The sequence below is a fragment of the Pipra filicauda genome, unplaced genomic scaffold (assembly GCF_003945595.2).
Source record: "Pipra filicauda isolate LSUMZ 115617 unplaced genomic scaffold, ASM394559v2 scaffold14_size4853619_pilon, whole genome shotgun sequence".
NCBI classification, from domain to species: Eukaryota; Metazoa; Chordata; class Aves; order Passeriformes; family Pipridae; genus Pipra; species Pipra filicauda.
Genome location: NW_024103985.1, coordinates 4253647 through 4281541, shown reverse-complemented (window position 1 = coordinate 4281541; position 27895 = coordinate 4253647). Strand labels below are relative to the sequence as shown.

The 27895-nt window shown below is 45.3% G+C and overlaps 2 protein-coding genes across 4 annotated transcripts; one reads left to right on the top strand and one right to left on the bottom strand.

The window, feature by feature from the left end:
* The first annotated feature begins 1122 nt into the window (after positions 1-1122).
* Positions 1123-10522, top strand: PGAM5 (PGAM family member 5, mitochondrial serine/threonine protein phosphatase). Of its 2 annotated transcripts, none has more exons than XM_039378905.1 (6): positions 1123-1411; positions 4445-4623; positions 5521-5646; positions 6095-6183; positions 6467-6597; positions 8432-10522. In XM_039378905.1, the coding sequence occupies exons 1-6, from the start codon at positions 1152-1154 to the stop codon at positions 8580-8582; spliced, it is 936 nt and encodes a 311-aa protein (XP_039234839.1). In that variant the 5' UTR covers positions 1123-1151; the 3' UTR covers positions 8583-10522. The 2 variants fall into 2 exon arrangements, with proteins under 2 accessions (XP_039234839.1, XP_027588939.1); XM_027733138.2 differs by having other exon boundaries at positions 6464-6597.
* Positions 10523-10717: 195 nt separating this feature from the next.
* ANKLE2 (ankyrin repeat and LEM domain containing 2) lies at positions 10718-27696 on the bottom strand. Of its 2 annotated transcripts, none has more exons than XM_027733137.2 (13): positions 27574-27696; positions 23793-24236; positions 22580-22771; positions 21644-21837; positions 20561-20749; positions 20153-20275; positions 19736-19802; positions 18978-19159; positions 17479-17585; positions 16415-16608; positions 14871-15534; positions 14328-14459; positions 10718-13668 (listed from the first exon to the last, which is right to left on the bottom strand). In XM_027733137.2, exons 2-13 carry the CDS (start codon positions 24223-24225, stop codon positions 13431-13433), a joined length of 2715 nt encoding a protein of 904 aa, XP_027588938.2. In that variant the 5' UTR covers positions 24226-24236; positions 27574-27696; the 3' UTR covers positions 10718-13430. The 2 variants fall into 2 exon arrangements, with proteins under 2 accessions (XP_027588938.2, XP_027588937.2); XM_027733136.2 differs by lacking the exon at positions 27574-27696 and adding an exon at positions 27174-27476.
* Positions 27697-27895: the final 199 nt, after the last annotated feature.

Below are 27895 nucleotides of genomic sequence, written 5' to 3'. Positions count from 1 at the left end.
TGTCAGCTCAGAAAAAGGTGGCTCTGTTCTGCTTCTCTTTCCCCAGGGCCTCTGTTGTGAGGTTGTTAATTGTGCCATTGCCCATATACAGGTAATTAATGTTCCAGTTCAACCACAGAATGTATTCTGCACAAGGCAATGCCATGCAGCTGTGATGAGCTCTGGCTTCTGAAGGAAGTTCAGGCACAAGAGGTGGGATGGGAATGCCCGGGCAGTGCTGCCGCCTGGAGCAGATGACACAGGAACGTGTCCAGGTGGGTTTGGAACGTCTCCAGAGAGGGACACTCCACGACCTCCCTGGATACCCTGTTCCAGTGCTCTGCCACCCTCAATGTAAAGAACTTCTTCCTCATGTTGAGGTAAAAGTTCTTGTACTTCAGTTTATGGCCATTGCTCCTTGTCCTGTCACTGGCCACCACTGAATAGTCTGGCACCGTCCTCTTGGCACTCACTTTTGAGGTATTTATATGGATTGATGAGATCCCCTCTCAGTTTTCTCTAGACTAAGCAGGCCCAGCTCCCACAGCCTGTGTCATGAGAGAGAAGCTCCAGTCTCATCATCTTTGTGACCCTCTCGAGCAGCTCCTTGTCTTTCCTGTACTCAGGAGCCCAGAGCTGGACACAGTGGTGTGGCTCAGGGATTATAACTAAATACGATGGACCTGGCAGCGCTGGGTTACTGGTTGGACTCGATGATCTTACAGGTCTCTTCCAACCTAAAGGACTCTCTGACGCTCGCTTTACCCACGAAACCCGCACCCCGAGCGCTCACACCGGCACCGCGATAGGCAGGGCCGCAGGGGCTCCCGGTGCCCCGGGAAATGGTTGTGGGGCGGAAAATGGTTTTGGACCGGCTGGGCAGGAGCAGTCCCTTCTCCCTCCCTCGAGCCCGCGCAGCCCCGTCCTGAGGCGGGCGCAGGTCCGCGGGCACCGCGGCTGAGGGGAGAGGGGCCCGGGCCGGGTCCGTGAGGGTCTGTGGGACCCGGTGGGGGTCCGTGAGGGTCTATAGGGGTCCGCGGGGGTCCATGGGGGTCTGTGCCGCCCCGTCCTCCCCGTTCGCAGAGGAATCTTGCCCCGCGCCGCGCTCCGTCCGGGGCGGGGCGGGCGGCGCGGGGCGGGCTCGGCGCTGAGGGGCACGCGGCCGCCCCGCCATGTCGCTCCGCCGCGCCCTGGCGCTCGCCGCCTGCGGGCTGGCGGGCGGCTCCGTCCTGCTCTCCGCCGTCGTCGTGGGCAAGCAGCCGGCCCGCGGCGGTGAGGGCGAGCCGCGCCCGCCGGGTTCCGCCGTGCCCGCCGCCTCCGCCGCGCCGCCCGGCTTGCTGCTGCTGCCGCCCGCAGCCTCCTGCCCGCCGGCCGCCGGCTGGATCGAGAGACCCGCCGGCAGCGGCGGCTACTGGGACAGCAACTGGGACAGGTGGGCCCGGCGGTGGGGGGGCCGTGCGGGGTCGGGGTGCCCCCGAGCAGCCCCCGGCCCGGGCTGACAGGGCACCCCCGGGGCGAGGCGGGCCCGGGAACCCGCTCCGGGGGAACTCCGGGGGTGACTGCTCGGGGCACGGTGTCGGGGAGTTCCTGAGCACCCGGGAAACGCTGGAGTGCTCCGGAGGGATGTGCCAGCGCCGGGGTTTGTTTCAGACAGCTCGGAGACTTTCCCCTGGGCAGGTAGAGCCCTTTATTGTGATGCTGCTCAGCCTCGGGTTTGTGATACTGTGAGCACTGGGGAGAAGACGTGCGGGGTTTTTATGTTGGTTTGGTTTTTTGGTTTTGATTTTTGTGGTTTTTTTAGTCCATTTCTCACTGTTCTGTATCTGCAGCGAGGTTTCTCGGCTCGGTGGCAGTGCCCGTGTGGGTGCCAAGCGCTCTCAGGTGCTGGGTGTGCCCCGGGCCTGCTGCTCATGAGACTGCCAGGTACTGCTTTTAAATCCTGGTAAAGGTAATGGTGCTTTGAACCCGACTCAGTCGTGTTCTTCAGTGTTGAAACACATTCACACAAGGGTTAACTGCATTTTTTTATCGTTCTTTAATTAGAACGTGCAGATATCTGTACTGAGCTTTGGCTCATTTAGCTTCTGTCTGGTAGAATTATCTCCCTGGGGAGACTTATGTCAGGCTCCAGTTTAATCATGGTAAATCCAAACTTAAGCACTAACAGGTTTTTATTTTATAATGCATCCAGTTTTGGTTTCTGAGAGGCTACAGGATCAAATGGTCGTATAAGTAGGGCTATGTACACCACAGTGATAAAAATAAAACCTTTATTAAATAAGATTATATCTGGTTACACAGTTACATTGAGGGAGGTACTAAACCTGCTTGTTTAACTGTGGCTCCAGGCCTTCCTGCTTCTGCTGAAGGGTTGATTTTCTTCAGGGATTCTAAGCTACTTTCAGATTCCTTTTTTTTTTTTTTTAACCAAATCGGGAAGTAGGGGTTGTGCTATAAGCAATGGAGCTGTTGCAATTGCCTGAACAAATACAGCAGATGATACTGCATAGCAGTCGATGACAGTGCACAGTGTCACCATTTGTCATGGCATGCAAACAGTGGAAGTGTTAATATATTACCACAGATCAATTTTAGTTTTTTCTGCTTGGTGCCTACCAGTTGGTGTGCTGTGGCTTTGGCTGTGCCCTCTTGTAATCTCAGTTTTGATTTTTGGATGTTGTTGGCAGAAGCAACAGGAAAACGTGAACAATGTGCAAAGTTGTTGAATGGCTTATAAACACCCGGGGCATCTGACCACTCCCCTCTGGGGGCAGGGAGTGTTTACAAAGTCAAGTCGTGAGCAGACAACCAGGTATTACAATGTTCTTAGCAACTGATGGCTTTGCAAGTTTGAAACAGAAGAGTTGCAGGATATTTTGCATTTCAGACGTGCTGGTGGTGTGGATACCACGCCTGGAGTGTTGCACTGGTCTGTGCTCCCTGCACAGGAATTGTACAGCTCAGTTCGTGGAGAAGACTAGATACAGGTTTCATTCATGTGAAAAACAGCCATCAGATGAGTTAGTCCCTTTACTGCTTTACAGATGTGCTTGAATTTATTTTAAACCCTTCTTTTTGTTCTCCTAATGTGTCTTTCCAGCAGTATGGTTTCCACTGAATCAAAAGAAGCATCCTATGAAATAGGAATGGAATGTCTTGTTATTGGACTCTTGTTTTTAATGCCTTGCTGAACTTTAACAGCTTAAGAAATGTGTTGAGCCTCATTGTTTAGTGGAAATCTTGTGTTCACTAAAAGAAAATGGAGGCAGCAGGGCTTTTCAAAGTCAGTCTTGCTGTGAGCTGTAGAAATAGGTACAGGAAGCAGCAATTTTCTATTACTAGATTACTTTGTCTCAAACTGAATAAAAGTTGTATTTTTTATTTTAAAAAATCTATCAACAAATAAACAAGTTTAATGGAAGAAGTGAAATCTAGTATGAATTAAATGACCTAACTGGTTTTTAGGTATGAGATCAAGGGAAAGATTTACACTGTGAGGTGTGAACGTAGCAAAAGGACTTGTATCAGTGGGGTAAAGGATCAGTGCAGGGAGGGGCCCGGGCTCGTCTGTGGGAGGTTTGGGCAGGGGTGGTGGTGCCAGGGCAGTGTGGGTGTCGGTGGCACTCAGCTGAGACACCAGGGCACAGAGGGGAAGATCCTCCCTGTCCTCGGGAGGAACCAGGTCAGCTGTCTGGGTGAGGTGCACTGTGCCAAGGGGAAGAAAGATTAAAGTGGCACGAGGGGCAAGAGTAATGAAAAAGATGAAAGGATGAGTAACACACTTCAGGCTGACAGATAAAGTTACTGCAGAGACCTGAGGTGACCTGGTTTAAAGCAGAAGATAATTCTCAATGTGCACTGCAGAAGGTTGGAGCCTTTCTAGGATATTGTTGGGGGGATGGTTTTTCAGTCATTTGATGTAAATGTGATTGATAAAGTGCAGATTTTCTGAGTGTTATCACAGGGATATGGAACACTTTCTTTTCTTTATGATCAGTCAACACCTTTTCCTCTTTTCCCGGGTATCCTTCCTGATTAGTTAGTCACAAACCCTACTGTTACACCTGTGACTGAAAATCTCAAGAACAACTACTGAATCATCAGGAATTGAAATATAAAGTCTCTGCTAGTGTTTATAATCTTCTTGTCCAGACAGACTGTGGTTTTAGTGTACATGATTTCTTGGCGTTGGGATTTAACCTTTTCTGTTATGTTTTTGCTTTTATTTTCCAAGAATTAATTCAGAGGTGGCTTTTACTAAACAGCAAATTTATCTAAGTCGTTACACCTTTTAACCTATATTTATTTATACCTCTCACACAAAGGTTTGTGATACAAATGGCTAAATTGTCAATGTTAGTGTTTCAGTTATATCTGGACATAAGGCAAGGGTATCTACCTGTAAAATTCCTCTACCTTTTAGTCTCCCCTACCCAAAAATGACACTTTAAATGTGTTTGTTTAGACGTGAACCACTGGCTCTTATCAACCTCAAAAAGAAAAATGACGAAACTGGGGAAGAAGAACTTTCCTCTCGCTTGGATCACTGCAAAGCAAAAGCCACCAGGCACATATTCCTTATCCGTCATTCCCAGTATAACTTGGATGGCCGGGCTGACAAAGACAGAACTCTGACCCCACTCGGTACGTGTCACTCACAGCACCAGGCTTTGGAGTGTTTTATAATTAAATACATTTCACTTTTGCTACTGTCACTGTTTCTAGCAGTGCTGCTAATCAGGTAGTTGAACTGAGGATAACCTCTGTCTGTGTTAATTCATTGATCCTGTGAGTAGGTCTCAAATGCTAATTGGTATTACTTTTAGTAGTGTACTTTAAAAGCAGTGGATGCTTTTTTGATTATATATATGTCAACACTGTTTTGAGAGGGCAAAAAATTGTCCTTGTGGTGGTGTTTTCCTCCCAAACCTTAATTACCGGTGTGCAAACAGGAGTGAAACGCTAATTTGAGGCCTCAGGTGCTATCTTAAACTGGTAACAAAGTCTAATCTTAATCCTGTCTCATCCTGTGCCTTAAGTAAATGACTTAACCTGTCTGTTGTGTTTTCACCTGGGAGATGGGATGGAGCCTTTCCCGAGGGTGCCGTGACCTCTGGAGCTGGTGCTGCCCTGATGAGCAGGGCACTGTCAGGCCTGGGAGGGTCTGTCTGACACAGTCACTCTGTGCTCCCCAGACAGGAGGCTTGGCTTAGCACTGCCTTTTATTGGAAGTGACTTCCTTGGGATGGGGCTGGCAGGGATACTGAAGATTTCAGTGAAAGTTGTTCAATAAGTTTTGATTTTTTTTTTCCCCTAATTAAAAAAAGAATTTTTTTGTGCCAATGGAAATACAACTTGAAATCCAGCCAATAAGCTTGGTCTGAGTAAGTAGTGACTCTGGTAAAAATGATTTCCAGTTGCTTTTTGAAAGGAAGGACCCTGCCATCGATGGAGCCTTTCCTGTCTGCTGGACACCTTTTGTTGTGCTTTGTGTGAGACCCGAGAGTGTCCCCAGTTTATGTAATGAATATCCTTTTTAAGGTCGAGAGCAGGCTGAGCTGACTGGACACAGGCTGGCAAGCTTGGGATTAAAATTTGATCAGATTATCCACTCCTCCATGACTAGAGCAACTGAAACAACTGAAATTATAAGCAAACATCTCCCAGGTAAGACACTTCCCTTAATTTTTCATTGTCTTCTGATCCTTAAAAGTGCTTCCAGTAGAATTTTAAGCTTGTCCTTAAGGTTGAGGTGTTATTTAGCCATTTTCCAGCCCTATGTGAATATGTCTGTAATAAAGAAACCTACAACTGTAATTCTGCCTGTTTGCAGTATATCTTTAGAAGTACAAGTACACGTTTTCAAAGTGCAGCAGTCTGGGAAGACTCAGCTTGCTGTGCCAAGCTGGTCTGGCTGTTCTCAGCTGAAATAAACTTTGTCTTGCTGATGGCAAAACAGTTGTGTTGGAGAGATAGACTAAAATGGACTTTAGGATGGAGAGGAAGCTCCCTGGAAGAAAGACTATGAAAAATGCATTGATTGTAGAGTTGTGGGGCTGTTTGTAGTAGCATGTAAAGTAACAGCTCCTTTCTGAATGTGTATTTGATATTTCAGGAGTCAAAAAAATTAGTACTGATCTGCTGAGAGAGGGAGCCCCTATAGAACCAGACCCTCCAGTCTCCCACTGGAAACCAGAAGCTGTGGTAACTGTTTCTTTAAAGATTTTTTGTTGTTGTTTGTGATTTTTTTCAGTATACTCTGTATGGGCAGTAGTGATAACTTGCAGTGTCTGAGCTGATGGTTTTTAATCATAGGCTTTAGATAATTGCATGCTCTCCTCCTGCCCAGTGAGTGTACAGAGCAGTTAAAATCCCTTCAGTGTTAGTTCAGGCTCGTGTGCCTCCCCAGAAGGAAGAGCTGTGGGGCAGGTGAGGCCCTCTGGCAGTGCAGGGGGCTCTGAGCTGTGTGTGACTCTGCCCTCAGCAGTATTACGAAGATGGAGCTCGAATTGAGGCAGCTTTTCGGAACTTCATCCATAGAGCTGATGCCAAGCAGGAGGAGGACAGCTACGAGATCTTCGTGTGCCACGCCAACGTCATCCGCTACATCGTCTGCAGGTACGGCCGGGGCTGCAGGGCCAGCTCTGCCTCGCAGGGGGGCTTTACTGAGGTGCTGGGGGTTCTGGCTCCACTGAGGTGGGAGATGGGTTGGTTTGCCTTGTTTGAAGGGGTTGGAGATCGGTGCCTGCATTGTGAGCAGCTGCTTCTGCAACTTCATCGCGGGATTCATTTGCAGATACAAGATACACTTGAAAATTAGAACAATTTCATTCTAAGTCTAAAGCAAAAATGGCTAAATTGGTGAGACTTAACTTTTTGGTACATCTGAACATTTACTCTAATACCATGTGCTGCTGCTTCCAGTGCCTGTGCGACTGTTGGAAAAGACAACAAATAGAGCATCTGACTGGATGTGTCTCCTTGAGGTGACATGAATTTGATCTCACATAATGAAAGATTGATTTAGTTTGGGGAATTCTTTACTATTGGAGATTTTTGAGTTATGTTCAAGTTGCATTAGTGTGTTTTTGCAGTAACATCCAGTACTGGATTACGGGGAGAGTGGATCTTTCCGATAACATCAGGGTTGTTCACGAAGGAGAAAACAGTTCTGGATCCTTGCCTGTCTCTGTGTCCAGCCAGCTGAGTCTGTTTTATTCCTCTTCCCTCTCAACAAAGCACTGTCTGTAAGATCATTTGTCGTGAGCAGGACAGATGTGATTAAACTTTAATCTGATCAATACCTACAACAACTTCAGTTAGCTTTCTTTAGCTGAGCTAGTTAAGTGCTATCCTTTCTGCTCTCTTGGCTGCTTTAGAGCTCTTCAAAATTGCTGTACTTAAAATTATCGATCAGGTAAACAGAATATTCTTTCCTGTGCCAAAAAATATCATGTTGCTCCTACGGAGGCTTTTTCTGAAATACTTACATACTTTTTCTCTTTGCTGTTCCTTCCCTCTTCATTTTAACGTTTCTTCTGTGCCTCCTATTCCAGGCTGGCTGATAGCACAGTTGAACATGACCCATGTAACATTCCCTTTGGATCTAGCTTGGCTGGAGCTGGTATTTAATTTCTTGGGCTTTCTACAAGACTGTCATAAGAGCCAAAACCAAGTTATTCCTCAGTATCTGAGGCAAAAGGTGTTTGGGACAGTGTGGTGTTTTTTCCAACTGTTTAATCCAAGGGATGGGGGCTCCTGTTGGGTCAGGAATTTCAGAATAGCTGGGGACCAGCTGTGATACTGTGTTTCTATAGAAGGCACAAGGTACTTTTTCTTGCCCGTCACAGGGAATGATGTAGCTGAGGGAAAGGAGTTGGGTGAACTTATTCCAGAGACACCCTGAGGCCCCTGGAGTGAGCCTGTCTGTGTGCTCTGGTTGTTGCACCCCTGCCCGTGTTGGTGCCATGGTGTGTAACAAGCAGTACCCACCCACGCCCGGGCTCTGTGCAGGTGGCCCTTGGGGTGCTGAGCCTGCTGTCCACCTGTCCCCACCTGCCCAGGGTGTTGTGGTGCTGCAGCTGCCTCGGGCACAGCCTGGGCTGTGCTCTGCACTGTCCTGTCTGTGCTGAGGTCGCTGGGAGCGCCCCCGGCAACCTGCCTGGTTCAGCTCCTGCCTTCTGCCGGCCTGAACTAATCCTGTCAGCACTAATCACCCCCATCTGCTGGACTCTGCTTATCCCAGGGCACTGTTGGCCCCAGTCCAGTTGCCAACGCTGTGGTTTTACATCAATTCCACAAGAAGAGGATTTTTCTGAGGCTGGCTGGGAGCATTGACATGGAAACTGCAGAATGCCCAACCATTTATTTTTTTTCCTTCCCCCCTTATGTGGGGCAGAAGGCGATGCTGTGAAGGCACGTTACAGTAATACCTGTGTCTGTTTTTCCCCAGGGCACTGCAGTTCCCCCCAGAAGGCTGGCTGAGACTGTCCCTCAACAATGGCAGCATCACTCACCTGGTGATCCGTCCCAACGGGAGAGTGGCCCTGCGGACACTGGGGGACACGGGCTTCATGCCCCCAGACAAGATCACTCGCACCTGAAGGAGCAGACAGGATGGCTGTCCAGGAGCTGCCTCAGCCTCTTTGCACTAGCACGTTCTGCCACAGTACCACTAGAGTTTTTGTTACCTTGGGGTGTGATGCTGTCTTAAAATGTCCTTTAGCCCCTTGCCTCCTTCATATTCATATCTGCCTTTCAGTCCAGAAAAGAAGAAACCTTTGTAAGCCTGAAGCTGTCCAGTCCTTAAGTATTCCCCAGAACTCAAAGCTGAGCTGTGGAATACTGAGATTGAATGTCTGCTCAGCAGTTGCAAGAGCACTGACTTTTTCCCCACCCTGCCGTGAATTTCTCTAACCAAAGCTTGCTCCTGTGGATATTTTTCTTGTGCAGGAAAGTGATTGGTGTGGGAACAGCCTCTTATCTCACTGCAGCTAAAACAAAAGACAAGCCAGCTTGTTACAGCTCCTGCAGAAGAAGTGACAAACAGGGTATTCTGCTGTTCAAAGGACAAAGGGATAAAGCTTCAGTTTTGTAAGCTCTTAAGTGTGTATATTTATGTTGTGTCATTGTTCTCCTCTGCCCCCAAAAAGCCCATGTCAACTGTGCCTGGAGGTTATGAGCATAAAGCAGAGGGTAAAAACCCCATTTGCCTCAGAGCTGTGGTGCTAGAATTAACTGCTGCTTATATTAAGTGTTCTGCCATCCTCAGGATGTCCTTTAAGGTATTCTGAACGACGTTTTTCAGTTTTGTAAAGCCTTTAACTAAAACGTGGTCTGGAGAAGGCTGTAGAGGTGAGTCTGTAGCAGTAAGATGGAAGGAACACAGCAATCTTCTGAAAGTGCTTTCAGTTGCTGAGTGCCCTCTCCCACTGATTTGTGTTTGTTGATACCTTACCTTGACAGCAGAGAAATGGCACCCCTGCGCTGCAGGAGTGGTGCTGCAGGTCAGAGGCTCTGCAGTGCTGCAGTTGCTGCAGGGGTGCACAGGTGTCCCCGGGATGGCATTTCTAGGCTGATGTGTGGGACAGGCCTGGGGCAGAATGCTCCAAGTGCCTCCTTCCTACAGCTCTGACACTGTTGAGGGGAGGGCTCAGCACCATTCCAGCTCTTTGCTGGGCACCTGAACCCCTGGAGGAACTTGGCTCAGGTAAAAGCTGCAGTCTTGCAAAATTTCACTATATGCACAGTCTGCCTTGGGGACAGCAAACACAACTGACTTGTCTCACAGGTTCTCTTATCAATAAGGATGTTGGTTAGAGCCTGAACTCACTCCTGTCAGAGCTGTATGAAGCATAATCGGGGCACACAACCTCTGGAGACAGGGTTTGGGGCTTGTTTGATCCCACACTGCTACAGCAGGACGAGTTTGGGGAACTGGGGCCAGGAGGGAACAAACCACGATCGTTGTGTAGTGCAGGGTGTGGGGGCAAGAAGAAACCATCATGACGTATCTCTCATTGATGCAATGAGAATAATTTATCAGTTTTTGTCTATTAACTTTTTAAAAGTTTTGAATAAAATACTTGGTCTGTCTTTCTTTCCTGTCTCTTCAGCCGAGTGGCTGCATGAGCAGCTGTAGCACGTGTGGCTGCACAGGGAGTGTCCCAGGCTGCTGAGGGCAACACTTCACCTGCCAACTTTGTTCTTTTAGCTCCAACCATCTGAAATATAAACTTGGGATAGGAGCCAGCACCGAGGGAACTGCTGGAGCCTAAGCCCAGGGCTGTGTCACTTACCCCACGTGGAACAGGAGCACCAACACCAGTAAGATGAATGTGCTGGGTATTTTTATCTGTGTGTGTGGGTGTACACATACTCTCTCTCACACCCCCCTTACACTCCCTATGTCAGGCTCGTGGTGGGCAACCAGAAGACACACAACACCTCTCTGCACAAGTACACAAATTAATGAGTTTTGGTGACAGTTAAGGTGGAGGGGAAAGTATGAAATTTAAAATTAAATATATATTTTTTTACCAAATTCTGAGTTCCTGTCTCTTCAACACTAAGGCAGTCCTTTAAGCTCTGGGGATGTAGTGCAGTGTCACTGTGCACACACAGAGATGCAGGCAGTTGTGTGAACAAGGCCTGGACCAGCCAGGGAGTCACCCTGTCGTGGCATCAACCCAGCTCCTGCTCCCCTTGTCCCACACACTGAACACAGGGTGACACTTCCAGCTGTTCATTTGGTTTTTAATAGAAAGTGGGGTTGTTCTGCATTTTTAACATGACACTTTGCTAATTAAAAAACAACCAACAAAAACCACAGCTAATCTTTTGCACCTTTAAAAGTGAACTTTTGGCCAAGAAAACACAATTCAAGCACTATCACTCTGATTTAAAGTGTCTCCACAGGCTCAGTGTCCAAGGGCTTTCTTCACAATCACAAATGATCCAATCGCTACATAAATTGCTATTTCTGTCATAGCTGAAGTAACACACGGTTAGAAAAATGAGCTCTGCAGTACAACTGGACTAATGCACATTATAGAACACAGTTAAAAAAAATACTCGAGTGAACCAAACCAAAATTACAAAGTGAAAGGGAGGGGTGGGTGTGTGGAGGGGGGTGTGGAGGTGTCTGGCTACATGTACATACCAGTACCATACATTTAAATATTAAAAAAATGAAAGTAAAGCATAACAACAGTAAAAAGGACAAAGAACTAGAGTGTTAGTATCAGTCTCCTGGCTCAGTAACAAACTCTTAGCTCAGAAGGACCAGGGTGGAGAAGAGCAGCTGCCCCTGCAGCAACTTACCTGTCAGTGTGGCTGGAACAGGGGCTGAGCTGAGCTGTTTCTCCAGAATGATAAAGACGTAACTTATTAATGTTAAATTATTTAAAAAAAACCCAAACCAACTAACCAACTCCCCCCAAAAGAACCCAAACCAACCCCAACCCTCTCAAGGTAAAACTGTAGGTATGTGGGACCTTAAAATGTTTTAGACCATGGAGCTTGCTGCATCAAAAAAACAAATTAAAAAACAAACAAAAAAAACTACCAACAAAAAATACCTGTATAAAAAAAGTCAGTTAATGTAACAGCAGGTTATCTTTGTGAGTTGTATTTTGTTTTTAAATGTCTCTTAAAGCATGACACCCACCCAAGCCCCTGCTTGGTGTCTGGAATATGACTGAATGAGAAGCATTTATATAAAGTAGCTCTTTCTAATGTCCAGCTCAATGGAACTAGGCTTACTTTTAACAAAAGAGCAAAATGAGCCTGTTGGGTTTTTTTTAAGAATTTCTAGAAGAGGAGTCTCTCCCCCAGTGGAGAGCTATCGCACCAGATAATCAGACTTAAGAGACATTAAAAGACATCCTGTTCAGAAAGCCCAGAGAAAAACTGTGTTTTATCTGCCCAGAGTAAGTGGATGCCACTTTTTTTTTTTTTTCCAACTTCTAAAAGAACAAAAATTTAATTAAAAAAATATATTACAAAAGGCACTACTGAACTTGCCAAAGCATTAAGTGCAGTGTTGTAGTCTGTCCTACGGAGGGTGCACGGTTGGTGTACGAACAGTCACTGCCGTGTGAGCAGCCGGGGGGGCTGGAATCAGCCCCGGGACTGGGGGGACCCTCGAGGGGCAGCTGGGCCGACCCCTCCTGCCTCCCTCTGTGTTTTTAACCTGGTGCACTTCCCTGACAGCTCCAAGGTGCTTCCTCACAGCCTGTGGGGCACCAATGCTCCCTGATCCGTCCCTTCGTACCAGCACAGCTGTGCCAGAGCCTCACCTTCTCATACATTAATTTTTTTTTTACCTCAGAGCTCTGTTTCTGGAAGCCTTTCATGCAACATTACAACCATTAGGCTTGATATGGAAAACTCTGGAGTTTTGAAAAGCTTTCTTCACTCCCAGCATTGTGCTGTCCAAACAAGTCATTCTTACAGAAGGCTGAAGAATAAAACTATCGACTGCTGTAACAGAAACTCATTACCGTGTCAAGGCTGGAGACACAGTAAAAGCTTAGATTTCAAGAAAAATATTTATAGTCCTCACTCCTCTCTCTTCGCAGTTGGGAAATAAGGAGCCACCTCCTGGGCCACTGGCTACCACACTAACATATTACAAACTAGACCATTAAGGTATCTTGCTGGTAAATTTGCTGAGATTATTGCTCATGTGCTTTTGTGCAATAACTATTAAAATCTGTTAATGTTAAAAGCTTCTGTGGGGGAGGGAAAAATCAGCTAATTTTTATGGGTTTTTTTTTTCCTTAATCGACACAACCATGGAAAGGAATCCCAGCAGTTTCTACAGCACTGGGTTGATCCTGGTGTTGGTAACAAGCAAAGAGTCACATTCCCTGTGCACAGACACACGGACAGACAGGGGAGTGTGGGGAAGAACTGCCCAGCCCAGGCTGCTGCTACAAACACTTTGGTTCTGCACAGGGTTTCACAGCCCCGTTCCCTACTGGGAAGTTGTCCTTGCATTACCCAGACAGGTTTTGGCCTTTTCGCTCTCAGAGCTCCTGCTGCAAGCAGGAGAACATTTCCCTTCCTGCCATCTCTTTCCTCTCCTAAGGTTCTCTTTGCTGCTGCTGATTTTTCTGGCCTGTTCAAGGTAAAGAAAGGCAGTTGAGGGCCGTGTGTTCATTACAATAACAATAACTAGTGCTAGCAAATCCCACCATTGCTGCAACAAGGGTTAAATTGTAGCTACTGGATAACTGCGCTGTCACGAACTTCTTGCATGTCACCAGTAATGATCTATCTCCTATGTGGCATTAAGACATATATTCCATTTTTTTAAACATACAGTTGTCCTCAATTGAGGAAAAATAAATAGCCAAGTACAAACCTCCTGTCACTTCAGTAACATTGCAGTTTTCCCCCCAATCAAAGAGTGAGAACACAGGTGCAGTCTGGGCCATGCCTGGTGTTTAGTGGGCAGGGGGCTCTGCCAGGTAGCGCAGTTTGAGCAGGGCCTGGTGCACAGAGGCGGGGCTGTAGCGCCCGGGGCTGCCCGGCTCTGCAGGGAACGAGGTGGCACTGCCGTGTTTTCCTGGACTTCCGGGGATGGGACTGTTTCTTCCTGAACTGGGATACACTGAAGCATTTGGAAGGCCAGCAGCGGTGGTTTGGGACCGGAATTTTGCCTTCAGAGCTGGACTGGGCCAACTGAAAGAAACAAGAAGTGAGGTTGCATTTTTTAAGGAAGGCTGCAGTAAGGAGAGCAGCACTTTAACTCATCGTGACTGTGTATAAACTGTTGGCTGTCTAAGCAAGGGACTCCTCAGTGTTCTGGCCAGTGTCTGCCACAATGGAAATAAATCTTTATGTCAGTAAAATTACCACGGGGAGCCACTTGTGTGAAAAACTGTCACTTTGGGTCCCCAAAACCAGCAATATTAAAAATAAAACATATAAAGAGCATAATATGTCTTCAGGCCTCCCAACAGAGGCAGCCTATGTCCATTATTTGTGTGGCAAAACATGACATTCTCTCAAAAAACTTAACACACACCATCCTTCACACGAACAATTCCTTTAGACTGGGGTAATGAAGGGTAAAAATAAAAACAGTCATAAAAAAATGGCTGAACATAATAATTCACCTTAATATTGCTCTGCCCAAGCTAAGTACTGCAGAGCAATACAGAGTTCCTGCACTGCATCCACAACAGGGATGAACTACCAACCAACAGCACAACTACTGGCTGTGAACAGACACCAGCCAAAAGGGCCTGGTGATTAACTTCAGAAACACAGCAACAGTTAACACAGTTGAGTATTTAAAACAAGGTTTTGTGAGCATTTGACTGCATTTGCAGCAATACCTTTGCCTGTCAGAAGAGGAGTAGGACTGCACTGCGAGCTTCCACCTGGAAACCATCGGGTATTTCTGAGCATCGATCTCTGCTCCTTCCAGAGCTGCCAGGACATCCCCATCCAGCTTCGAGGGCTGCTCCCTACAACAGAAACAAAACTGCCTGAAAAGAGAACTGTGGATTTGTTTAGGCAATAAACACCCCAATTCCAAAACACTTGGTTTTTATCTAAGCAAAGAGATTACTGTGCTCCTCTACAAACACAGCTTCCTCATGAGCTCTGTGCAGCAGCCCCCCCACGAATGACTGTCTGTAATTACACAGAAGTCTCAGAATAAACTTCTCCCTTCTGTTTTATGGTCAGGTAATGAGGTGCAAGAGAACTGCACAGCTTCTGTACAAGCACTGGGGCCCTTTCAGATGACTGTTCAAGCCTGACTGCAATCAGTGGTGTTAAGTGTCACATCACCTCAACCTTTTGTCAAAAGCATCTTGTGTTTCCAAACAGAAACCCAAGGAAAAATAAGTGTTCAATATTAAGACAATTCTTACCCAAGCAGGAATAACTTAGAATTGTCATTTGTGGGTAAAGGCTTCAAGAGAAACTTCTGGGAAGAAAGTTCTTGACCGTGTTGTGCCTCCTTAGTCAGGATCCCAGATTGCCTGGACAGCCTCTCCTTTTCCAATGGCATTTTGTGTTCTGTCCTTAACTTGGCCTCTCCAGATTTTCCTGTAACACTTGGCTCAGAAGAACTTGCCAGTGACCCTGCACAGCAGGCCTTGTCCAGAATCCCCTCGTTCTCAGTTTTTTCAGTGATTTGATGAGACCCTCCTGCAAGCTCCTGTTCCTGGAAGGACAGGCTTTCGAACTCCGACATCAAATTGGAGACGGGCGACAGGAGATGTTCCTCCCCATCGTGCAGCTGCTTCCTGTCCCTGATGATCCTCTCACTGGACACGGGGCTGCAGAACCCGTTTTTGCTGGGGGCAGCCTCCTTGCCGCGGTGCGGGGCCGTGGGCAGGATGTTTGCCGCGCGCCCCACGGCCAGGATGTCGCGCTCGGCGATGTCGCCCGCGGGCTCCCGGGACGCCGCCGCGGGGCTGACGTTCCGCGCCGCGTTCTGCCTGTTTTTGATTTCCTCTAAGCTCATGTCATCCTCATCCTCGTCCAAAAATGCACCCACGGAAATGGAATTGCAGGATTTTTTGCTCTTCCCTGTAAAGCAGTTTTAGTAAGAGCAACACATAAGAAGACTTTCAATGGAGTATCGAGTAGACAAACTAGCAGCAAATACCCAATTTTTGTGCCTTATTCTATCTCCTGAAGCCCTCTCTAATTTTATTTATGTAACAACAGCATGAACTAACCTGACTAAAGCTACGAATGCAAAATGACAACATTATTGCTGTGTATTTTTTGCAAATAACCTTTCCTATCCTAGTCATTAGAGAACTGCATTTCCTCCACCCCCCCATTTCAACCATTAACCAGCAACAAAGGACAAGCTCAGGATAAAGCAGAATAGGGCAGGTAAATGTTACTAATACAGAACAGCCTATGTTTTCATCTCTTCCAAAGCACAAAGCCTTATGACTAGTCCAATGACTACCCCTCAGGGCCTTAGGCCAGGTTTATCCCAGCACCAGAGCCCTTCTGGATCTATAACTGCCCAGAAAAGGAGGAAGGAGCACAAAGATTTGGGACTAGTGTTGGCTTCCATGAACACATGGCAAGTAGTGGCCTAAGAAGGTATAAAAGCTTTCTTGGATTTTGCTCCTTGTCTTTCACCCTCAACTTACTGTAAAAAGTTATTTATTCTATACCCGTGGATTACAAAAGGTTTTCTCATAGGGATTTCATTTGGGGGCTATAATCAAATAAAGTACTTCATATGAAAGATAAAGAACATCTAATAAAGCCTGTTGTACTTCTCTTACATTCACAGTGTTGTTGGCTACTTTTCCAGACTGTTTGGATAACAGATTAACAATAGCAACCACAACAGGTGAATATGACTTCCCCTGGGCACCAAGCTTTTTCTCTCCCTCTTGTCCCTTGGCACAACGTGTTGTTTGCAGCTTTGCTCTTTCCTTACCCGAGGGCTGGGGTGTTTTATATCTGTTGCAGGTTTCATTTTCCCCTGTCTCCTGCTGAGCCTTTGCGCTCATTTCACGATGACTCAGGTACTCTTCTAATTTTCGCAGCCCCTCCTGGGAAGACAGATCAACAAAACAGCCCAGAAATTCCCAGTATTCAACCCACGGGAACCCCAGTTCATGAGCTAACTCCCTGCAATAAATAAAATAAAACGAATCATTTGTGAAGACAGAAATATCAGTTTGACAATAACGTTTCTGATCACATTCTATCAGCTACGAACAGGAGCACAAACGTGCAACTAGGCAACACAATTCTGCAACAATCAACAGTCTGCAAAAGCACAGAATACCCTCAGCAAACAAAGTATCATCTCATTCATTCTAGAGTATTTTTCAAATTTAATCTACTATTTTACAGTTTGCAGCACAAACATTGCCACCTTTAAGCTGACTGTACCTAGACATCAGATGGAGATGAACTCCCACTGATGGAGACCAAATTTGAATGATATTGCATTCAACAGCTTGTTCTATTTGGGAATGGGAGAGGCAGGAGGAAACGAGGGATTATTTTAAAGAATGAAATCTAGTCAGCTTTTAACAAAGTATGTTTTTTCCATATGTTGCTGATAGAAGGTATTTTAACAGCAAGGACACCCCCCCCCCCAGCTTTTATAAAGCAGCACATTTGTATTAGGATCTTTTCATTCTGCTCCCTTTTAACAATCCCTCACTTTCCCAGAACAAGCAGGCTGTAATTTTACATCTTCTGAAATATTCAGCAAGTCAATGTTTGAGAAAAGCATTCCATATATACCATCAATAACAGTTCAACTGTCTCTAATGCCAAAGCTAAGAAAGCCAGGTCTCACATTTTAGCTATTGTGTTTAGCATTGTGTTTACACAAAAATAAAAATCCAACTACAATATACCTCATTAAACATTTCTGCAGTAACTTCTGCCCCAACATGTTGTTCAGTAATAACTGTACTCTCAGCACAGTCTTTTGCTTTTAATTGCTCTATGATTAATTTTTTATACTGGTAGTCTTTTAGATACCTTCCAACTCTTTCAACACCTCTCTCCAGATCAGATTTCCTGACATTGTGAAAGAAGCCAGCTCTCTCTCGAGGTGGAGTTTTCCAAAGCCTGCGAAATTCTTCAGCCTTTAAAAAACAGAAATAATTTAAAAAACTACCCCCCACCACATGAAGCAACTCAGTCCTGGCTAAATATCTACCACTAGGTGTAGAAGACATTCAGCTGTTTGCTGTCCACAGGCAAAGAACTCAAGTTCTGCCACAGGTATTGCTCAACTCCAGCCATGAAGGATAAAGCTACTCCTCCCAGGATTATTTACCTCTGATCTCCTAACTGCTCATGACAAGAGAGGGACCATAACATGCAATCAACACTGTACAGATACCAGGTCTGCCTGGTTTTAATTTGTGTGCAGCAGGAAACAGAACTGTCTTGTAATTTTGCCACATCACTATAATTTTATTTAATTTCAAATGCCCTCCGGGTCACTGGTTTCTAGGATTTTTATATGCACAGAATCACTACAACTACTAGAATATATTCTTGCTATTTTGAAGTTGGAATGCCTCAAGGGAATTTTTTTGTACAATCCCACACTTTTTGACTTTATATGACAAAAATCACAACGATGACTAAGAATTACATTCAGACATTAAAAATATCTGTCAGCAATCAAAATGATGAACTGTTTACCCCCTAAAGTAATAGTTTTCAGAGTATAAATGGTATTTAAATTTCTGTCAGCTGAACAGAAAAATGATCATTTAGAAGAAAAAACATTAAGCATCTTGGTAAAACTCAGTCTTGAAAAATTCAAGCATCAGATGACACAGAGTCCTCCATTGTATTTATTCACCATTTTTAAAGCTGTCATACTTCCAGCACATTCCTGTTAGATAAATGAGTCAAAGAAATTCCTATAACTTTATAATATATTTAACAGGTATTTAAGTATTCCTCCTGAAAACTAAAGACTTTGCTTTTCTACTATACAATCAATACTTCTCCAAAACTATCCCAACACCTACTACTTGGTTGTCAGTTTTTCCACCTAGAAAAATATATAAATGTTAATTCAACAAGCAAAGGTGACAAACTGCTTCTAACATCCAGTGGCAATTTCTGGAAATTATATAAAGAGATAGTTTTTTCAACCTGATTCATAGCTGCATTGAAAGGCTTTGCTCCGTGTTAGAAAGTTACAGCAATTATCTGTAAGAAATGAAAGGTCTGACAAAGGTGCTCTTCAAAGAGATTCCAAGAGGAAGAAGAAAACTTTCTTTTGACTGAACTTCCATTCTTCTTCTTTACACCACATTCTGTTTTCAGCAATAAAAAATATGTACAGGCTTGTGTGCTTCTCCATGGAGGAAGAACAATCTCCTCAAGAAAAAGAGCCACAATCTGTACCAGGAGCAAGTTACACCACACAAGGAACTGTGCAGGATCTTCTAATGGTTCTTCACTCAGAAAGAGGAAAAAATAGGCATTAAAGTGGTATAAAGTTCTCTCCTTACCTTTGAGGGGCTCATGGGGCCTGCAAAAGCTCTTATGGACAACACTGGATCTTTGGGGTTGCCAGGGTATTTAAATAAAGTCCTCTGGGGACCATCATCCATCTGATCCGGTGACCAGGGCGCTCCAATGACAGGAGCTGAGGAATTGTCTTCTGCTCTCAAGAGTGGCACATAGTATCGGCCTAAAATAAAGAATACAAAGCTTTCTTAAGATGTTTATGTTACATCAGCCTGCTGCTTCTTCCTGGGGTATCAATGCACCCAGACACTTAACCACCTGACTTCATCTCATTAGTAAATTCAGTTGTAATTCAAACTCACTGTTTCAGTATTTATTGCCTGCTAACAGACGGGATGTGAGCAAGGATACACAGAGGCCTTCCCTCAGGATCTCCGACAAATTTCAAAACCTCCTTTTGCAACCCCCTGAACACACATGTGACAAGACAGAGAAAGTGCTGTGTCCAAGAAATGACAGGAGTCCCCAGGGTGACAGATCCACCTCCTGCCCTGCACAGGGCTTTGTTCCTTCCGGATTAAACGCTCTGCTCCAGGCTGGTTGAATGAGTCCAGAGCTGGGAGGGTAACCTTGTGATCCACACTAAGAGTTCTGACCACAGCACTTAAAACACAGCAAGTTTTCTGTTCCTGCTCAGTTTTGGTTTCCTTTTCACAGCACTGTACAGCAGCACACAGGACAGGACACAGCAAAGAGCCAGAATACATCTCTGATATAGCACAAAACTCTGCATACAGACCTTTCAAGTACTCTCTTAGCTTTTCTTTCAATTCTGCAGATTTATTCTTGCTTCTTTCACAAATTACCTGTTAATATAATTTTAGCTGTTAGTCAAGCATAAGACCCCATTTTCAAATCAACTGCAATGTGTCTTCTTGAACAGTCACAGTATTGGCCTCTCTCCATCTCACTCTGTACTTCTAATTCACAGAAGACCAAACCACTAAAACACATCCACATCTACAAAATCTAAAACTTTTCCACGGATACAGTCAACATAAAATACTTCTAATGTTATCAAAAATTTACACTTAAATCATAATACTAGTACCTTACTACAAGCCCTCTATCTACAGCACTTACTAAATGTCTGAACGTGAAAAATATTGATCAGGCATAACATTTTTGTGTTTGTTGAGGACATGGAGAGACTCACTTCTGCTGGAGTTTGATCATATTTGTTTCTTGGATTTTTCACAATAGCTGGGTGTGAGGTAAGCACGTTAACAACATCCAAATTCCCAAACTTGCAGGCAAAATGCAATGGAGTATCAAATCCCTGCAGTGGGAAAAGGGGAAAAATTCATATGCATTGAGAAAGATGATAAGGTCAATACCACACATTTGATTCTGAAACTAGGAAAATTAAATAAATGTCATGACTAATCATCCAGGTTCCTGATAAATCTTTTTCCACCATACTGCGGAATAATGATTATTAAGACCCACAAAATTCATGAATAGTTCATTTTGCTACAAGTGTCCCCTTCTGTCTTTCCATCTCACTTACACATCCTTAACACCTTCCATTACTATGACAACCAGGTCACCACCCAAATCTTACCATTTTATCTGGTGTGTTAAGGTAAAGGTCAACAATATATTGGATGCGGTTCTTCAGCATGGCATCGTTATCATCGGGGTACATGAGCCTCATAAACTCAGGATTTTCCAACGTGTCCAGCAGCAGCTGGCAGATCCCAGGTTGATTCTCCTTGGCAGCAACATGCATGACATTGTACCTACACCCTTCCTGGAAAAAAACCATCACCATTGGAATGAACCAAAATCTAAACAGCTCTCTCACACCCATACATGTAACTGACTTCACTGTGAAAATATAAAGGTTCCCACACTGAGTCTTATACTAATATTTTTGTAAAGACTAATGCATCTCTACACCCACATTATTCTCATAATTAATCCAATTGTTCTTATACTCAGCTATGGTCTTTTTCTACGTGCAGGGCAAAACTGTGGCAAAGAAGATATACTTAGATATCACAATAAAAGGAGGCAGGAAGTTGAGTGTATAAAAAGAGCAAGAAAATGTATATATATGTATACACACATATATATATAAAATTCAGCTGTGCTTTGTTGTATTACACAGAAAACTTTAACAGCTTCACAAAGCTGGTCTGACAGAAGGCATTTGTTAGCTAAGACTGTCAGTGTTTGCTAAATGGCACCTTATACATGGTTTTGAAATTTAATAGTGGTGCTTAGGTAAGCAGTGCTGTAGGAACAACTAATTACAGCCTGGGCCCTACCCTGGTCTTTAAAATCAGTCTATTTTTAAAAAGATTGCAATTATTTGGAGGAGACCAATACTATATGAAGACAAGACCATTCTGTCACTACGGAATAAAACTGTTCTTCACCTGCAGAACTGCACACAGTGCCTTTAGCTCTTCTGGAGCAGAGAACTCTCAGCCATCATGGGCGACTTACACAGGACAGAGAACTGCCTGGCTTCTCTTCATTTTCAGCTACTATCAACAAACACTGAGAAACCTTGCACTAGTTGAAACAAGACCTCTTGAAGGAAAGGTAGGAAACATTCCTTCCAGCTCTGCTATCACGCCTCAAAAGCTACACCACTGAACAGGAATGTGGATTTTCCTACTTTGTTGGGTTTTTTCACCTGTACAACCGTTGGATTGTCTCCTGACCCGATCAGGTAGCGAGGGTTACTCCAAATAAGTTCTGAAAACGTTGCTGTGTCTCCCTTCTCGACAGCTTTCCGAAGTTTAGCCGTGAGATCTTGAGTCCGTGGACTTTTATAGCTGTTGGCTCTCTCCTTATTAGCAGTTTCGGTCTCAGGGGAGCACAAGCCATCTATAAAACACAATCACTTGTTTCTAGATACATTCTTTTCAGTGATCACTGTCTTCAGACCCAGGCCATGAAAAGCTTTTAATCTAAACTCGATATTAACTTTGCATCTTTAATGTACAGGAGTAAGACACAGAGATCAATAACAAGACATTTAAGTACACTAGTAGTTAATAATAGGGAGGCAGAGGAAAATGATTAATCATCTTATAAAACTGTTTCAGGCTTTAATAGCTACTGGTAAATTCTATAATTACCAGTCTACTCCCATCCAAACTTAAAAGCAAAATTCAGCAAGAGGTAACAATCGCTTTTGCAGTTCTGTGACTCCTGGATCCCTTTAATCTAGCAACTGGGAACACTGGGAAGTATGATCAGTGCTTACCATTTTACTTCTGAACTTATAAATATACTTAACAATTAAATATAGTTTTAATATACTGTGCAATTTTATCAGTGTCTTATTAAACCTGAAAATCCTGAAGTCCATGAGTAAAACAAATATGACCAGGGACTACTAAGCAACATATTTATGCAGATCATGACCCACATTTCAGCTTTAGAAGAGTAGCAATGTTTTTTTCATTTAAAACAAATGTTGTTTTAAACTTCAGCTTATTAAGGTGCTTCACCCTTTGAGTTTTTCCTGTTATTAGTGTATTGGTAGTGCAGTCGTTGCTTCTTCTGTCACAAAAAAAATGAACAGACTATATAACATCTACTGTACAGAGATGAACCTCCTCACCTCTATTAAATGATCCCATTTTCACTGGTGACAAACATAAGGAAGACTTGCTTGGAGATGGGAAATAATCACAGATTCCTTTAGCAAATTTCTCAGCATCTTCTCTGTTTGTAAAAGCCTTAAAACGGGAACCCTTAATCATCTTAACAGCTTGGAGAGCTTCCTTTTTATCTTCATAAACATGTACTCTCTCTGCAGCAAAGAACAACCAAAGTTACATTACTTCAATAATCTCAGTTTTGATCCTAGAAACAGGTTACCAAATTCTCAGATTATCCTTCCAGCTTTGGTCTCAAACTGCTTCTCTTCCAAACCAAAAGAACCAAAAACCCCTTTCAATCTTCTCTCTCAGAAACTAAACAGAAGACTCTGCACACTCCTCACATCAGGGGACACGTGCACAGGGTTTGACCATTCCTACCAATCAATACCTGAACATCCTTTTTAATGGGCCAGCTTCAACAAGCATTTCACATCCAGACTGCAATGTAAACTCAAGTTTATTCACCCTGCATTACTTTTGATGTTCTCTTGTTCAGAAAGTCCAACTTTGTGGCTGTCACAACTTTACATCTCTACACAGAACCTCAGATATTAATCAAATCCTTCCCCTTCCTCCCCTTTTAATGATAATTTGTTCAAATTCCATTGTTCATAATATGTGAATATTCACTTTTTAACAGAAAGAAACTACTGTCTCAGAGTAAATAATTTAGTAATTCCTTACTACAGTCTTCATAAATAAAATGTGAAGAATGACTGATGCTTCCAGATACAATTTGGCATTTAATACCATTTGGCATTAAAATAGAAAGAAAATGTGAAAACTTTTAGACAAGATGCTTTAAACTTCAACTGATGAAAGTATAAATAGTTTTTTGATTGTTTATTTATAGGATTACTTTTTATTCTTGAGAGGCACAATATGGGCCCAAGAGTAGCAATAGGAAATCATTTTCTTCATCTGAGCTACACTAGGTAGAGGACCCTCGTGAGTAGGAACTACTATAGCAGAACACCTGGGATCTCTTATAACTGTGTTTCTATGCCTCAGAAGATCAAAGAAATACCGTTTACAGAAACAAAAAAATCTTTTCAGCAATGCTTACAAAACCAATGCAGTGGTGTTCATATCCCCTGCTACACAGAAAAGGTCTATTTAGACATGACTGTAAAATACTTATCACTGGAAATAAGGGAAATGAGTATTTACCATTCCTGGCCAGTATGTCATCATAAACTGGACAGACACCGTAGAACAGTGGAGGATCTCTGGATGGTGTCTGAGCACTGCTTTGTGAATCAACATTTCCTGCTCCACAGGCTGCAGCTGAACAGTTCATGTGTGTCACAGCATCTTCTTCTGGAGGGTTCAGACCCACACAGTACCCAAAGTCTGGCTCCTCAGCAGCACTTCCATGGCCGTTGTGATTTGCTGCCAAGACATTTCCAGCAGCCTCCTCTGGCAGAGCAGATCCTGGTTCCTCCAGTGCTCCTTGCTGCTCCAACAACGCCTGAGCCAACTTCTTTTCAAAAATAAACCTGGTAGTTGCAGTAATGGGGCCACATTTCAGTCCTGCTCTCACAATCTCTTCTCTAAGCTCATCCGGGCCAAGCTTCTTCAGTCGGGATAGTATTGTATCCATTGTTAGTTCTCCTGTAGGGAAGGTAAAAAAGACAGCAGAGAAACTGTTAAAAAACAGCACAACTTTTTTTCTGCTATTTAAAACCTGTATTAAAGCCAAGGAAAAAAGGGTCTCCTAACTATTTCTCTGATTTTTATGAGATTCTCACAGTGCAGAGAAGACAATTCAAAGCATTTAAAACATTTTTAAGCTGTCAGATCTATACCAAGTTTACTTCCTCCTCTCTCAACTACTTAACAGTACAGCCTACAGTTTATTCTCACTTGTCCTTTTCAAATTTCTTCTGGAGTGAAAATTCAATCCAGAATAATATTTGATTCCTGTCAAGAAAGGCACAACCTACGTGTGCAATGCAATACAAGGACATGGCAACCAGTCAACCCCAGGAAGAGGGGCAGCACCTACTGCTAGAAGCACAGCACTATTTCCATTATTTCCTTAAGAATTTCTACCTGACAAAAGCTTAAGGCATAAGTGTGATGCAGCAACCAGGGGAGGCTTTCACTGGCCATGATGCAAGGCTGGACTTATGTGCACAACATGTTGTTTCCCAGGCCCTGTTTGGAGAGCAAACAGCCAGAAGACAAAAACAACTGATCTTTTCAGATCTCCCTCTCCAAGAACAAGCAGAAGCTGGAAGAATTTCTCCCTTTCCAAAGGAAAATCCTTCTCTCTGCTATGATAATACACTTCCCTCCATGTAATCCACACTGACAGCTTCTGCACTGCTCAGTGAGAAGTGCAACATGATACCAATACAAATTTCTTGCTGCGAAAACCACAACTGAGGGAAATACTATGAAAATATACTTAATGCCAAACTTAAGTAGACTTTCAATTATTACAACTTGACAGTCATGCGAGTTTGACGGTTGCTTCCCTTGAGGGCTCTTTCCTTGGAGAGTTGTTTGTTTTTTATGAATGTCTGATTTTGAATGTCAGTGGTTAGAGAACATACCTCTGTTCCTGAACATTTCAAATATTAACTGGAACCTTGCTGAAACGATGGGAAATGAGAGTATTTCCGCTTAACAAACCCACCACACTGCACCAAAGCCACAGCTGGTGCTGCTGAGCCACCTCCCCAAAGGATTCCAGTTCCCTGAGGACTCCTGAGCCTCCAAGCAACCTCATTGTTTCGATTATCTGACTCGGCCACAAGATTGCAAAGACTGATGTGAAAGATCTTCTCACTTGTTTCCAATTCTTAATTGTCTATTTTTTTAAATAAATGTGGTGCCATTGTGTTTTAATCAAAGAATAAAATGCAGGCTTCAGGCAAAATAATATAAAAACTTGCCGTTCCAAGGATTTTCTTTTTGAGACTGCATAACTGAAAAAAACACAGTAAAGATGAAAACTCAGATGTGAGGAAGGTTATTGCAAAATCAACTCAATGAAAACACTTTAAAGAGTCAACGTAATCCTTAAAGAATTAACTCAGAAAGGCTCCTATTTTTAGGTTTCAGAACTAGCACAATCATTCTGCAGAAGAGCAGACCTGTACATATATATAATTCATGTATGGAAAACAGGCAGGAACACACAAAAATCCTTCCTCTCACCTTGTGGTTAAACAACCAAAAGTGTTGGGAAGGAGTGAATTCTCTGATTTCTTATGTGTTGATAGAACTTGGCACCTAAAATTTAATGCTCAAAATTTGCTTTCTCATTATGTAAAAGAAAGTATTTTGTGTGCCCATTACAACTCTGGCACAACTAAACCAAAGCAAAATGGCAAAGCAGACCAACAGTGAAGAAACCAATCTTTGGTTTAAGATCTTCTGTTAGGATGAAGCTTGCTGTGGAACGACAACACAGAACTCCCATGAAATCTGTATTTGACAGGATGATTTCAGCTACCCTGGGTAAGCATTCATTGATTTTTACCTGCATCACCTATTTTGATCTGCCCAAAACAGAAGGTGTGACTTGCAAACCTGAGAAACAGCAACTGCCTGTTTTAAGATAATCCTTCAATCGTTTTCTACATGCAGGTGCAAAAGGGGATTATCTGAACCTTAAAATGCATTTTATGTAACTACAAACGATCCAGAGTACAGCCAGTGCTGACGCAGCTCCCTCCTGCAGTTCAGCACACAAGCCCATGCAAGTTACCTCTACTAATAGGAATAACTGCTTTAACGACCGCGTGTTCGAGGGTTCTTCCAAAGCAACCAAAACCTGAAAGAATGGCCAGGAACTGTATTTTCCCTTGTCTCATTGCATCAGCATGAAACGACCAGAATCTGTTTCCAAAAAAAATTAAGACCAGTCCCACGGCAGAATGAACGACTGACTTTTAAGGATCACAGTATTATTGTACTCCACTACTCATTAAATCCTTCAATAAATTAGTAACGTAAGAAAACAGGGAGTTTTTTGTTTGTTTGTCTGTAGAGGCAGGAATCGAGACTCACATCCTGTCTTTGGCTGTACCGGGATTTGCACATGGCAGCGCAACCGTGGCTATGCCACGGGGTGGGGGTTTTGTCTGTACTGCCTGTGGCCAAATGAGCCAGCAGCAGTTCCGAACTACGCGGCTGAAAGAGAACCGAAAACAAACTCGGAATAAGCCACGGGAAAACAAGAAGGAGGGGGGGGGAATAAGAACAATTTCTCACGAAGGAAAACCGCGGGTCTGTGTGCAGCCCGGGGAGCGGGTGGGGCAGCGCCGGGGACCGGCCGGGACAAAGCGGGACCGGGACGGCGGGGCCGGGCCCGGCGGGGCCTGCGGGCGGTCCCCGAGCTCCGCCCGGGGCTGCAGCGCCGGGAGGCGGGAAGGGCCCCGGGAAGGGCCGCGGGAAGAGCGGCGGGAAGGGAAGGGCCGCGGAAAAGAAAGGGCCGAGGAAAGGAAAGGGCCGCGCGGCCTCGGCGGGCGGTGCCCGGTGCCGGCCCTCCCGCGGGCCGAGGGGCCGCGCCACCCCCGACCTGCCCGAGTGTCTCACCTGGGCGGGTCCCGCTGCAGCGCCGGCTCCCCGCGGCGGCGGTGGGAGCGGGGGAGGCGGCGGGAGCCGGGCACGGGGCGATGGCCGCCGCTCGGCGGCCGCCCGGCCTCCTGTCCCGCAGCCGCAGCAGCCAGCCCACGGCGCCGATGACGGCGCAGGCGGCCAGGAGCTCCCAGCACGGCCATCGGCCCCAGCCGGCTCCCCACAGCGAGCCCCAGCCGCCGGCGGCCCCGGCCCAGCGCTCCATGCCCGGCCCGCGGCCCCGGGCACGGACGGTACCGACGGTACCTCGGCGGCCTCGCGGCTTCCGCCTCCCCCGCCCCGCGCCCGCCCCCCCCCGCGGGCACCGCGGCGGCTCCGCCCGGCGCTGACGGGGCCCGGCCGCCTCCTCGCGCCTCACCGGGACAGCGGGCAGGGCCCTGGGGAGCCGGGGCGGGCGCGGCGCTGCCGCTCCGGCGGGACACGCGGCGGAGCTCCGAGCGGGGCCGGGCTGCCCTCGGCTGCGCTGCGGGCGGCGCTGAGGGCGCCCAGAGCGCCCGGGCCTGGCGGGCACGGCCTGAACTGCAGCCGCTCGTCCCTCGGGCAGCGCGCGGCTCGGCACAGGCACTTGGAGAGGCCTCCTTAGAAAGGAGGGCTCAGCCCAAGCAGTAAGCTCGAAATGCTGCCGTAGTCCCGGATAAGCCGGCAGAGAGGGAAAGCCATGAAGAAGGAAGCCTCTAATG

Coding starts and splice junctions, on each gene's coding strand:
- ANKLE2 (XM_027733136.2), bottom strand. CDS start 27,420: ATGGAGCGCTGGGCCGGGGCCGCCGGCGGCTGGGGCTCGCTGTGGGGA. Junction 24,237..27,173: donor CTGCAGCGGGACCCGCCCAG/GTGAGACACTCG, acceptor CCTTCCCTACAG/GAGAACTAACAATGGATACA. Junction 13,669..14,327: donor TCCTCTTCTGACAGGCAAAG/GTATTGCTGCAA, acceptor TGTTTCTTTCAG/TTGGCCCAGTCCAGCTCTGA.
- PGAM5 (XM_027733138.2), top strand. CDS start 1,152: ATGTCGCTCCGCCGCGCCCTGGCGCTCGCCGCCTGCGGGCTGGCGGGC. Junction 1,412..4,444: donor TGGGACAGCAACTGGGACAG/GTGGGCCCGGCG, acceptor GTGTTTGTTTAG/ACGTGAACCACTGGCTCTTA. Junction 5,647..6,094: donor TATAAGCAAACATCTCCCAG/GTAAGACACTTC, acceptor TTGATATTTCAG/GAGTCAAAAAAATTAGTACT.